The sequence below is a fragment of the Onychomys torridus genome, chromosome 4, assembly GCF_903995425.1.
Source record: "Onychomys torridus chromosome 4, mOncTor1.1, whole genome shotgun sequence".
NCBI lineage: Eukaryota > Metazoa > Chordata > Mammalia > Rodentia > Cricetidae > Onychomys > Onychomys torridus.
This window is the reverse complement of record NC_050446.1, coordinates 79,187,572-79,200,526: the sequence shown is the minus strand read 5'-3', so window position 1 is coordinate 79,200,526 and position 12,955 is coordinate 79,187,572. Positions and strand designations below refer to the sequence as shown.

The 12,955-nt window shown below is 41.0% G+C and overlaps 1 protein-coding gene across 8 annotated transcripts in view; it reads left to right on the top strand.

The window, feature by feature from the left end:
• The window catches only part of Hipk3 (homeodomain interacting protein kinase 3), a 78,607-nt gene that overhangs the window by 47,820 nt on the left and 17,832 nt on the right, over nt 1–12,955 (top strand). For all 8 annotated transcript variants that reach the window (XM_036183808.1, XM_036183804.1, XM_036183805.1 and 5 more), the window contains 2 exons: nt 7,110–7,233; nt 12,171–12,290. In XM_036183808.1, the coding sequence (XP_036039701.1) occupies nt 7,110–7,233; nt 12,171–12,290 (244 nt within the window). The remainder of the gene's footprint in view (nt 1–7,109; nt 7,234–12,170; nt 12,291–12,955) is intronic.

The following is a 12,955-nucleotide window of genomic DNA, read 5'->3' as shown; positions in this document are numbered from 1 at the left end:
GAATATTAAAGAACAAAAACAGCATATTGTCTCTGTGGCAAATTTTGTGCTGAGATTATCTCAGCCTTTGAGAGACTTCATCTAGACTCTGAGTTGGGAGGCCTCTTACCCTGTATGTATGTCTCTGTCATTTTTCCTGTTTTTCTACTCTGCTGCAATGAATATAGGATCAAAGGGGAGTAACTTGCAGTAAAAAGTCCTATAGTCTTAGTAATCCTAGGAATGATGAATTGTAATGTGCAGTGGCCAAATCATAGACGCATCTGAGCCTCAGCTGCACTCTGACTGCTGTGTGGTCGTGCCTGGGAACTTACTCTAGTGCCTGTTTCTTCATCTGTTAAAAAGATTTGTATGACTGACTACCAATGAGCTAATGATTTCCAAAATTCTTAGAAGGGCTCTGGGACACCTAGTAAGTGTATTATAGCATTATTATGTTATGGTGTTATGTTAATCATAGTGTTATGTTAAAGACTCACTGTTATTTCTGTTACTGTATATATGTTTTTATTTTTGGAGATGAGTCTCATATCCCAGTCTGGCCTTGAAGTTCCTAGGTGTGGAGGATAACCTTGACTAGATTCTGATCCACTGCCTCCACCTCCTAAGTGCTGGAATTACAAGAGAGTATTACTATGCCTAACTGCTGGGATTACAAGAGAGTATTACTATGCCTGTTTCTGCAGTTTTGAGGGTGAGCCCAGGGCTTTGTTATGAATGTATTAAATACATTCCTAGCTTGTGTTACTCCTGTAATTATATGATCTTTAAATAATTTATATGGAATGAAAAGTAGGAAGGTGACATGTTGAGAAAAAGGATTTGTCCAGAGTCCAAGAGAATAATGAAGGGTGAATGTGATCAAATACATTATGTATTTACATGTGCATATGTGTGCATGAAATTATAAAAGAAAGAATTGTTGATTTCCTTAGGAAAGGGAAATACTCTGTCAAATTCAGTAGAATGATCTAATGAGTTTACTGGGTTACTTACAGGAATGTGGGCCAACTCCTGAGTACCTGCACCACTGAGAAGTCATACCCCTAGTCCATTTGTAGGAAACTTCTAGTGTTGGGTGTGGTGGTGCATACCTTTAATTCCAGCACTCAAGAGGCAGAGGCAGGTGGCTCTCTTGAGTTTGAGGCCAACCTGGTCTACAGAGCAAGTTCCAGGACAGCCAGGGCTACACAGAGAAACCCTATCTCATGAGGGAGGGAGGGAGGAAGAAAAGAAAAGACTTATTTTATACATTAACACTTCTAAGATGACTGACTAGGTCATGAAGAAGTAGTTGGGACCTCAGGGAAGAGTCTGTTGGACACCCTGTCACCCCTGGCCTAGAGAGAATGTTAAAAGGTTACTACTAGAAACCTGGATATCTGCTGTACTATCTGTCCATGAATACAGGCCAAGCCACTGCCTCCTGTAGGTTACTGTAGCCACTCTTGTCTATGATACCAACGGACGTGTCAAAACCAGAGGAAACAGCTAGATATCTTCATCCTTTTCTTTTTTCTACATTCTTTTTATTTTGCTTGTAGAAAGTTATGGACCAGTTAACCATAAAAAGCATGTAATGTAGCAGGTAGTTCAAGTTATGGACTTATTTTTAAGGTCAGTTAATATTTTCATTTTCTAAAATGCAATGAAAGTATATAATAAGAGCTACTAAAAATGACTGCTAGGCCAGTTTCTGGGTTTTCTATTAGCTTGCTTTTCTATTTCTCTGAGTCAGTTTCATACTTTGAGGTTGGTTTGATGAGAGAAAGGATTAGGAATCAGTTTTAAAATCTCAGCACCAAGCTGGAGAGATCACTCAGCTGTTGAGAACACCCTTGTTGGACAGCTCACAACTGTCTGTACCTCCACAGCTCCAGGGGAATCTATCGTCTCTGGCCTCCTCAGACACCTGCACGGACATTCCCATTTGCACAGACCTGCATGAATACAAATAATTAAAAACAAAACAAATCTTTAAAAAAGACTCAGCTCCACTCTTTCCTTGATCATCTGGGCACTACATTCTCTTTCTTTGCACAGCAAACAACTTTAAAACTTGCCCCAAGAACAATGACCTTTTACTTTCCATGATTCTAGGGTTGGCTGCACCGGATCCTGCAGTTCTTGTCTGTGGAACATTTTGCTTACCAGAGTTTTTGATCTTGGGATAGAAAAGATGGCAGCAGTTTGTAGAACATTCTCTTTAAATGATACAGAGCATTAACAGTTATTTCCATGGCATCTGACCCATTGTTAATGCTCAGTAAGTGGTGTTTGTTTTTGTTCTAAGTCCTGCGATGTTCCACTATCTTAAATGCAGGGTGGCTGGCTAGTGTGTCAGAGTTTCTTGGCTGCTACTTGTTGAACTCATGTATTTGTTTTCCTGAGTTTCAAAAGCTTTGTTAAAATGGATTGCACAGCTAGTGAGTGCCTGCTGTGCATCAAGCAGTGTTCTATGTGCCGGGATCACAGCATTGAGACAGAAAGCCCCCGTTCTGTGTCTTCACCGAATCGTAATCTGCTGGAGCACGGGAAAGGGACAGCGAGCAGACATGTTATTAGCTGTTGGGCAGTGTTCTAAAAGGACAGCCAAGCAGGATCTAGATGGAAAGGCAAATGCCACAGGGTGGTGGAACTTGTTTAAGGTTGTGAGAGGGTCTTTGTAATAGAAATGACCAGGAAGCAGAAAGACAAATAAGAGAAGGGAATCAAATCTTGCTCCTTCTGTCTGGAAACATCTCCTAGGTGTAATGGTTTTGAGCAGGTTTGACGTGGTATTTAGGCCAATGTATGTAGTTGGCTCACAGCATACAAGAGGATGGCAGGAAACAGCAGGCAGCTGAGGCCTGTCGGCAACTGTGAGGCCCTTTCACTGAGATCGGATTCTCCTGGGGACCCTGGGGTGGATGTTGTGGTCTGGTTTGTGTTTTCGTCTTGTTGCTAGACTGAGATAGGTGGGAGAGGACAAGGACAGAAGCTGAAACGGGAGCTGTTGACACAATCCAGCAAGATGTCAGTCTGCATTAGGACAGTAGAGCAGAGAAGGGGAGTCGAGTGGTTGACTTCTGGGTCAGTTTTGATGCTAGTTAGCGAGATTAGTGAGTATTGTGGAAAGTGAAAGAGAAGGGCTGTATTTGTCTTTCCTGGCTTAGGGAGAGCTAGAAGGGTAGGAGTGGTTGGAGATCAAGAATTCCTTTTCAGTATGTGGAGTTTGAGACAGGGTGTGGACTAGATAAAGGGTTAAACAGGTAAGCATCCCCTCCCTGCCCTCCTATGTCTTCCCCTTTGCTGTCCCCTTTCTCTTTCTCTGCTGGACATCAACCTGGGCTCTGCATATGCCAGGTAAGTGCTCTACACTGAGCTAAGTTCCTCCTCAATCTATCATTACAAAAACAGTCAAGAAGTGTACACAGTTTAGTACCCAGCACCTGATAAATGGGTACATAAAATGTATGCAATGGAATAGGTACTGTTTAGCAATGAAAAGACTATTAAGAATATAGTGCATAAACAAAAGCTGATTGTGTGACCCATACCTTTAGTGCCAGAATTTAGGAGGCAGAGTCAGATATCTCTGAGTTCCACTACACTCTAGACTACATAGTGAAATCTGAGCTAGCCAGGGCTACATAGTCAGACGCTGTTTTTTGTTTTTTTAATATAATCTAGAGAATGTAGATGGTTGATTTGTTTCAGTCACTCGGGGAAGTAAATGTAGAAAGGGAAGGTTGATGTTCAAAGTTTGAAGTTGGCACAAGAGTTAACGAAATGGTGTGAAGACATGGTACGGAATGATTGGTTATAGGGCATTATGCTTCTGTCCTAAAAACAGTGTTGTAATGCTTGCACAACTCTGGCTGTCTCGAAATGCCTCAGAATAGTGCTATTTAAACAGGATGGGAAATAGCTTCATAATTTTCTTGTTTTATTAATAATTTTTAAACATTTTAAGATAGACTGACGTGGGAATTGTTATATAGTCTAGGCTGGTCTGGAACCATCTACCTCTGTCTCTTCCTGCCTCAGCCTCCTGAGTGTGGGTATCACAGGCCTCTCCCACTGTGCTTCTCTGGTTTTTGTCATTGTTTTTTTGAAAACCTCTCCCACATCTACCTCTATCTTAGAGAAGATCTTAGGGTTTAGTAGTTTCATGTTTACTGAGATTAACCATTTCTTTATCTTTTATAAGTTGGTGCTAGGTATCTCTGTTGTCTTTATTCTCTCAAAGAAAATCATGCAGGTGCACACTTCTGGATTATTCCCAAAAGAAACACACAGCAGGACTTGCCTTTTAATTTTACTTAGTGACGTCACTGACAGAATCATCACTTTTATACTTAAGAAATCATCTGATCATTGCCTTAAGCTTCACCAGACCTGGGTTTTGTTCTTATGAGCACCGAACTCTGAAGTAGTGAACATATCAACATTATACTTAGTTTATCAGCATGACGAAATGAAGGTGAGCTATTTATAGTATCTGCTTGTAAAATCACTGTAGTAGGAGCCATTTAAGGATCTCTTTTCTTCCCTTGCACCCCAGGACCTCATGCTTGCTAGAAAAGCTTCTAGTGTTGCGTTGCGTTGGTGACTGTCCATGGCTCAGTACTTGTTTTGATGAATATGCCTCAAATACAAATTCATAGTTTAGTGGCATTTCCAATGATAGCCTATGATACCTGTCTGCCAAAGGTATACTTGTTTCCAGAATTGGACATACTGAGTTCTTAAACCAAGAAAACCCTTTCCCTGTAGTATGAATCTTAAAGGTTCTTATTAATAAAATCAAACCAGAGGCCAGTTATTGGGGTGAATGCTGGAAGATCAGAGAAGCAGAACAAGCCACAGCTACCTCACCTCTCCAGTTCCTCAGCTGGTCTTGTTTCCTCAGACTGGATGCCTCTGAGTCCTAAGAATGAATCTTAGCTGAATTGTGCTGCTCCAAAGCCTGAAAGCTTAACCAGCCAAATGCTTCTAGTTTTGGTCTTCACGCCTTATATAATCTTTCTCAGTGGGGACTCCCTGGGCTTACAGGCTGGATTTCTGGGATTAAAGGCGTATATCACCATGCCTGGCTGTTTCTAATGTGGCCTTGAACTCAGGGATCCACAGGGATTTCTATCTCTGGAATGCTAGGATTAAAGGCGTGTGCTACCACTGCCTATCCTCATGTTTAATATTGTGGCCGTCCTGTTCTCTGACCCCAGATAAGTTTATTTCGGGGAACACACAATGTTTTGGGGAACACAATACCACCACATTTCCCTATTAGAGCTAGTAATTGAGCATTCGATTTAAGCAAGTAGGTAAAAATAGAACAGCTACAAAAAAGAGATGTCCATTAATAGCCATCTTTTCTGAGTGACTCTTACTTCACTGCATTCTTGTTTGAAGAATTGCGAGCATTCTCTTCCAGTACTCTAGCTACAGTCTACCAGTTCATTCAGAGTTTTGTTCTCTCATTGGGCAAAATTTCCTTTCAGCTTGCCAGTTTCCAGTGTTAAGCTGTGGTTTTTATATCAGTGTTTCAAGTTTTTTGTTTTTTGTTTTTTTTTAAAAAAACAGTGCTTGTTTATAATGAACATCAATACATTTGACTAAAAACACAGGGCAGAAAAAGAAACATAATTATATATATATGGTTTGTTACCATATAACCTCACCTTTGGAGTTGTGGGCTTCACATTGGACTTCTAACTGAGTACTTAAGAAACAAAACTTCAGGCTTGGTTGGACTGTTCATTGAATTGGCATATTTAATGTATTCTTTGTCTATGTACAATGCACAAATGTACATAGAAGTTTGTTTATACAAAAGTGTACTTCCCCAGCTAGTAAAGGAGTTGGAAACAACTTTAGTTATTACAAACAAAAATGTATTCTTTTTTTTCTGTTTGTTTTTTGTTTTTTCGAGACAGGGTTTCTCTGTGTAGTTTTGGTACCTGTCCTGGAACTCGCTCTATGGGCTAGGCTGGCCTCGAACTCACAGAGATCCTCCTGGCCTTGCCTCCTGAGTGCTGGGATTAAAGGCATGCGCTACCACCGCCCGGCAGAATGTATTCTTATAATGCATAGCTTTAAAGTTTGGGTTTTTGAGACAGGGTCTCTGTATCCCAAAGTGACCTGGAACTCTGTATGAAGTTGAGGCAGGCCTGAACTCATTACATTCTTCTGGCTTCAGCCTCCCAAGTAATGGATTACAGGTGTGAGCCACCACACCTGGCTTGAAGTTTATTTTCTATTGCAAGGTCAGCTAGTAGAAACCTTGTATCTCTGTCAGGTTGATCGGGGTGTAGGTGCCTCACTATGTGGCTTCCCCACTCTTAAGTGTAATGATGTACAGAAAATGTATGCCATGGTGCGTGACTTCAGGGAGACTGGTTTCCAGACACAGCAGGGCTGATGCTCATGTGAACTCACAGAGAGCCTCCCTGACATCAAGGACAAGTCAGACAAGTCCCAGCTTGGAGAAAGGGAAGTGGACATGAAGTCTGTTCCCACCCCAGAAGCTGCTTGCAACTGATAGCAGCTGGGGGGCAGTTTGTCTCTTCACTGGAGTGACACAGTCTGTCAACCACAGGCCCTGTGTCCAGAGTTGATCAACACAAAACAGACTCCAGGGGGTTTGTGTGCTTTTTTTTAAAGAGAGAGGATTGGGGTGGGCGGATATAATCTGGGAAGTGTTGGAGGTGGGAAAAGAATATGATCTAAATATATAGCATGAAAAATAATATATTAAAGAAAAATCATAGCTAAATAGAAATAATTTGGTCACATTTGTGTTGGACTTGATTACATTTATTACATTTTTATTATTGCATCATTATATATTTCATAATCAGGTATTCTTAAAGGAAACGGCTGCTTCTAGGGCTGTAGGAGGAAAAGAAAAGAACAACCTTAGTCTGGAATGTCTTGTTATGCCAGAGATGTGTGAAAGCAGGAGGTCATGGTGAATGAATACACTTTGAGGCAGTTCCAAGTGTCCAATTCTGGAAAAATTTGATATCAAAATAATTACAGCAATGGATTATAACCCACTGAATATAATAAAGTGAGAATTTAAGTGAAAAGGAACCTAATTTGTTTTTTGTTTTTAATTTCAGAGCTCCAGAGATTATATTGGGGTTGCCATTTTGTGAAGCCATAGACATGTGGTCATTGGGATGTGTGATTGCAGAGTTATTCCTTGGATGGCCACTCTACCCAGGAGCCTTGGAGTATGATCAGGTAACAGAACTGTCATAGTGACTGGAATTGGTAGAAAGTAAGAGTTATTCATAGTCTCAGAGTAATGCATGATTCTACATGCACAGAATGTGATCATTTTATGAAGCTGTCTAAACTCAGCATCTTATGGGGTTTGAATTCACTTAATAGAGCATCTGATTTAAAAGGTCTTTTCTAATGCTCCAGCAATGCATTACTTACTCTTCTATTGCTGTGATAAAACATGAAGAAGGCAGCTTACAGGAGGCATTAATCTGGGCTTACAGTTCCAGAGAATTCGAGTCCATGAAGACGGAGCAGAGGCAGCAGGCTGCAGGCTGCAGGAGCAGGTGGCAGCAGCTGAAGCTGAGAGCTCACATCTCAAACCACAGACAGGAAGCAGAATTAGTGCAAAATAGCAAGAGTCTTTTGAAACTCAAAGCCCATTCCTGTTGACATTCTTCCTCCAGCAAGGCCACATACCTCCCAATCCTCCTCAACAGCCACCAACTGGGCACTAAGTATTCAAATGCTGGAAACTTAGGGGGGGGCATCTCATTCAAATTACCACAATTCCAATCTACAGACTTGAAACCAATTTTGTAAAATAATTCATCATCCACTCTATCATATAATACTTAGGTAGTATAGTATTTAGCTTTATGGTTTGAGGCAGCTTGTCTGTGTGTTCTCCAGTCTTGCTTGAGCCTTGTGAGCCTCCTGTCTTAGGGCATGCGTTGCTTTGTCTACCAGTTTTCTTTTTGAGACAGGGTCTCTCTCTATAGTCTTCACTGTCTTGAAACTCACTACACAGACCAGACTGGGCTAACTCACAGAGATCCACTTGCCTCTGCCTCCCAAGTACTGGGATTAAAGGTGTGCATCACTCTGCCTGGCCTTAATTCTGAGTTTTATTGTTGATTTTCTATATCAAAAAAGATGTGAGGGGATGCAATGATGACTCAGTGGTTTAGGACATGTTCTGTTCTTTTAGAGGACCTGAGCTTTGTTTCTAGCTCCCACATCAGGTCATTCACAACTGTCTATAACTTCAGCTCCAGGGGATCTGATAACTACTTCTGTCCTCCATGGGTACCTGTACACACATGCATATGCACACAGTCACATAAATACACATAATTCAAAATAAAACCAAAATTTTTTAAAAGGATGTGAGAAGTAACTAATTGGGATGACTTAAATGTTTCTTAAATGAGTCAGTATTAATTATTAACACAAGATTATATCATTGACATTAATCTCATCATTCACAGTGACTTTGTACCAGTGACCCTTGCTCTTTTAGGTCAGGTTTTCTAAATTGTCTACTTTGCCTCCTTTATATTCTGAATTCCTCTAAAAGACAGTTTATGTACAAATTTCTATGCATCTTCTCTTATGGTATGTTTTTAGTTTTTAGTCAACTTTGGACTTTGATGGAGCTGCTAGACTATTGCTAGTTCTGAAGGATTTGGCATTCTAACCAGAGTCCCATAATTCCAAGCTGCCAAAGCACCTTCACCAGCCAGCTGCTAGAAAGTACTTGTAGCTTTCTGGGTTAGTTTATGACATACATAGTCCCGTGGAACAGGACACCATCTAGTGGCAATTCCAAGTTGACTTGCTGGTGTACTCTGTCTTAGGCAGCTCACATTAGTACTAATAGAAATTTAAAGGTGGGTTACTGTGCTCCCTCCTTTATATGAAGGAGAGAAAATGGCATTCTCCCTCCTCCAAATGAATAGACTTGTTAGGTTACAATGGTAATTTAAAGACAAAAGCCTGACCCACACACCCGGTTTCTCTAAATCTTGTAATTTTTCTTTTCCCCTTTAAGACAAAAGAGTAGGGGAACCAAACCAAACTTGGAACAGGTGTTATCTGGTTTAAAGGAACAATATTTTCAGAGTATTCTTCCAAAGGAACTGAAGAAAGTCATTATCACAAGGCACCAATAATTGTGGTTTTCATTCAGTTTTTAGTTATTTTTAAAAATACATACATACAAATAAATAGGAGTAGAGATGTGCATTCTTATTTTTTTCTTAATCTTAGGAACTTTTTTCCCCTTTTGAGATAGAATTTCACGCTATAGCCCAGGATGGCCTGGAATTCAGTAGGTAGCCCATGCTGTTCCCAAACCTAAAGAAATACATACTCTTGCCTCATCTTCCTGAGTGCTGGGGCTACCCAGTGAAGAGAAGTGTTTTCACAAGTGTTAGTGTTAGATTTTCATAGATTTCATCTGTCTTCTTGGACTGTGGTCTCCTAATTCGGGATGTAGTGTCACTTGTGGGCTGTACTTCTCTCTTACCTGTTCCTTCCCACTTATCAGTTGCCTCAATGCCTTAGGTCCTATTGGGCCCTCTTTCATTTATTTGAAACAGGGTCTCAGGTAGCTTAGAATGACTTCGAGCTTTCTTTGTAGCTGAGGATGACCTTGAACTCCTGGTTTTCCTGGTTCTATCTCACAAGTGCTAAAATTATAGTTATGTGCCATCATGCCCAACTAAAAACTTGGTGATACCCCTACCCTAAAGCTCAGGATTGAACTGTGTTCTACCACTGAATTATATCCTTAGCCTTGGTATATTATCTTAAAAGTACATTATTACTATTTTTTAGCCTTACACTGGCAGTGGGCAATAGTAATATTTCTAATTTATTTCCTGAGTTCCTTTCTGGCCCAGAAACTATGGTTATAACCCTTCACATTCCTCTCATGACCTCTGTGATCTAGATTATAGAAAAGCGCTCAGTGGCCTTGCTGTACTTATGTGTGTGAAGACAGGAGTTTGGATCCCCAGAGTCCATGAAGTTGGGTAGGCATGATCCCAAATTCAGAAGAATAGGACAGGAGCTGTATCTGCTGAACTTGAGTTCGGCTGAGAGGCCCTGCCGCAATGAGTGAATGGAGAGCAATTGTAGGAAACATACAACCTTATCCAACCAAGGATAGGGTTTTATACCTGAAAACATAGATGAACATGTACACCACACCACACATGCTCCCACACACAGTGGAGACAAGCATCTATACACCACACCCAGAGACACATGTTAAAAAAAAACCCCAAAAAACAAAAAGAAAGTGAAACTAACACAGGCCGTTTGCTTTCAGAAGCCATTAGCAGTGGGTCACTTCCACATGCCTAGTGGGTAATGATACTCCCAAAGCAGCCCTGAGAGAGGATTAAAAATAAAAGGGTCCAAGCAGAGGACCCTGCTCTGTCCTCTTGTCCTTTTTCTGTAATGGCAACCTTCTGGACTCCACTCTCAACTCACAAGTATCAGTCTAGCACCCGGAGAGGGCTTTTCTCAGTCTCCTGAGTTTTTAAATACCCCATCCAGACCTGTTGTTCTGTCCTAAGATTTGGGTTCCAGGGAAGGAACAACCCATGTTAGTGTATCATTTTGTCCCAAGATGATAGCATTTTATATCTCTCAGAATTTTTATTGCGCCCACCTCCCAACCCTGAGATATCTGAGGCCACTTCAGCCTTCTGAGTGCTGAGTGTGAGCCACTATGACTGGCAACATAGTCTTTATTTTTCCTGCTTTGCTTTTGTTATTAGTAAAAGCTTTAATAACAGAAGTGGTCTTTTGGTTTTTTGAAAAAGGGTCTTTATGTAGTCTTGGCCGTCCTGGAACTTGCTTTATAGACCAGGCTAGACTGGAACTACCTGCCACTGCCTCCCAAGTGCTGGAATCAGAGACATGCACCACTATGCCCATCTGAATGAACAAAATTTTTAAGTAAAAAGATGGTACCATTAGTATGAAATTAAAATGCAGTGGCATATGCTTCTAACCCCAACATTCCAGGGGACTGAGGGAGGATGGTTGCTTTGAGTTTGAGGCCAGTCTGAGCTACATAGCAAGACTCTATCTTAACACTCACCTCCAACTGTACACAAAAGAAAGTAAAGAAAGGCCTTTTTAAAAGTGACTATTAAAGAGGCAAGTTTTTTATTTTTATTTTTGAGGCTAGAAGATATAGAGTTTCTCTTAATCTGAGAAAAGAGAAGAGGAAGGAAAAGATAGACGACTTAATAAAGCAGTATCTCAACTGGAAAGAAGGAAGATGGAGGACCCTTTGGTCCTGTTCCATTCCCCATTTCTAGCCTGTGTTTATCTCGTGGAGTGGGAGAACCACTACAAAGGCCCAGTGTGTATCAGGCTCTGTCAGGGAGGGTAAGAGAAGGGAAAGGAGATGTTCCTATACCAGAGTGGAAAGTGTGATGGAGAAAGGTCTTGCTGGGAAGGACAGTTACTGCCGCTTGCTGGCTTGGACGGCATAATGAACAAGGTGATGTGGTGGGACACCAGGGCAGGTAATGGCAGGAGGCTCTGCAGGGCGGGGTTTTAGTGTGTCCTTGGGAGGATGTGTCTCTAACCTGTCGCCATCTCATATAGGTCACTGAGGCTTTCTGTCTACACTCCCCTAGAATAGTTCATTTAAGCTATCAATCCAACCTAGTAAGTTACTGGGTTGGGAATAGCCCAATGGTAGAGCACGTTCCTAGCATGTAGGCCATAGGTTCAAACCTCCAGTCTTGTCCCCCTTATCCCCAGATAATTTCATCTCTTAGCTGTTTCTCCCTTAGAAAAATCTCCGTTTTTCCAGGCTTTGAACATGCTTTCCTCTCTTAATTTATATATAACTTTAATATTTTACATCACATTAATAATTTATATGTAACTTTAATATAGATCAAGCTTTTCTCAGGCAACTCTTGACTATAATTGTTTTAGGTATCTTTCCCTGTCTTTCCTTACAGTGTACATTTACTGTGTACTTAAAACACTGCAGATTCCTCAATAAATGTGAATTTATTGAGGGTATAGATAGTATCTTTTTCTTCTTAACCTGAGATCTAGTGTTGTCACTGATAAAATGTTCGATTAATGCCTGTCATATGAAAGAATAAATAGTTTTTTTTTAAATTATTTTTCAGATTCGATACATTTCTCAGACTCAAGGTTTACCAGGAGAACAATTGTTGAATGTGGGTACAAAATCCACAAGATTTTTTTGCAGAGAAACGGATATGTCTCATTCTGGTTGGAGATTAAAGGTAATTCATTAAATAGATATATGTTCTATAGGACAGGGTCTGAATCTGTCTACTACCTTTACCAGCTTTGGTTTCTTTTATAGGGTTGAGATAGGTTTCTTAGTTTGGTTTGCTGTTGCTGAAAAAAACACCATGACCAATAGCAACTTGGAGAGGAAAGGTTTTATTTGGTTGGTTTTCACCACCTGATCATAGTCCATCATTGAGGAAAGTCAGAGCAGGAACTCAAGCAGAAACCATGGAGGAGTGCTGCTTACTGGCATGCTCCCGTTTCTGCCCCCCCCCAATTAAAAAATTGTTTTAGATTTTAAAAATTTTTATGTGTGTTTTGCCTGCATAGATGTATGTGTACACATGTGTGATGTGTGCCTGGTGCCTCTAGAGGCCAGAAGAGGGTGTCAGATCCTCTGGAACTGGAGTTACAGTTTTTGTTAGCTACTGTGTGGGTTCTGGGAAACAACCTGGATCCTCTGTACAAGCAGCAAGTGTTCTTGACCCCTGAGCTGTCTCTCCAGCCCCTCCACGTGCTTCCTGTGTCACCGAGGACCACATGGGAAGGTGTGTGCGGCATTGTACCAGTGAGCTGGGCCGTCCTACAGCAGGATGGTCCCTTCTACGTCAGTCATCAGTCAAGAAAATGCCCCACGGACTTGCCCATGGGAACA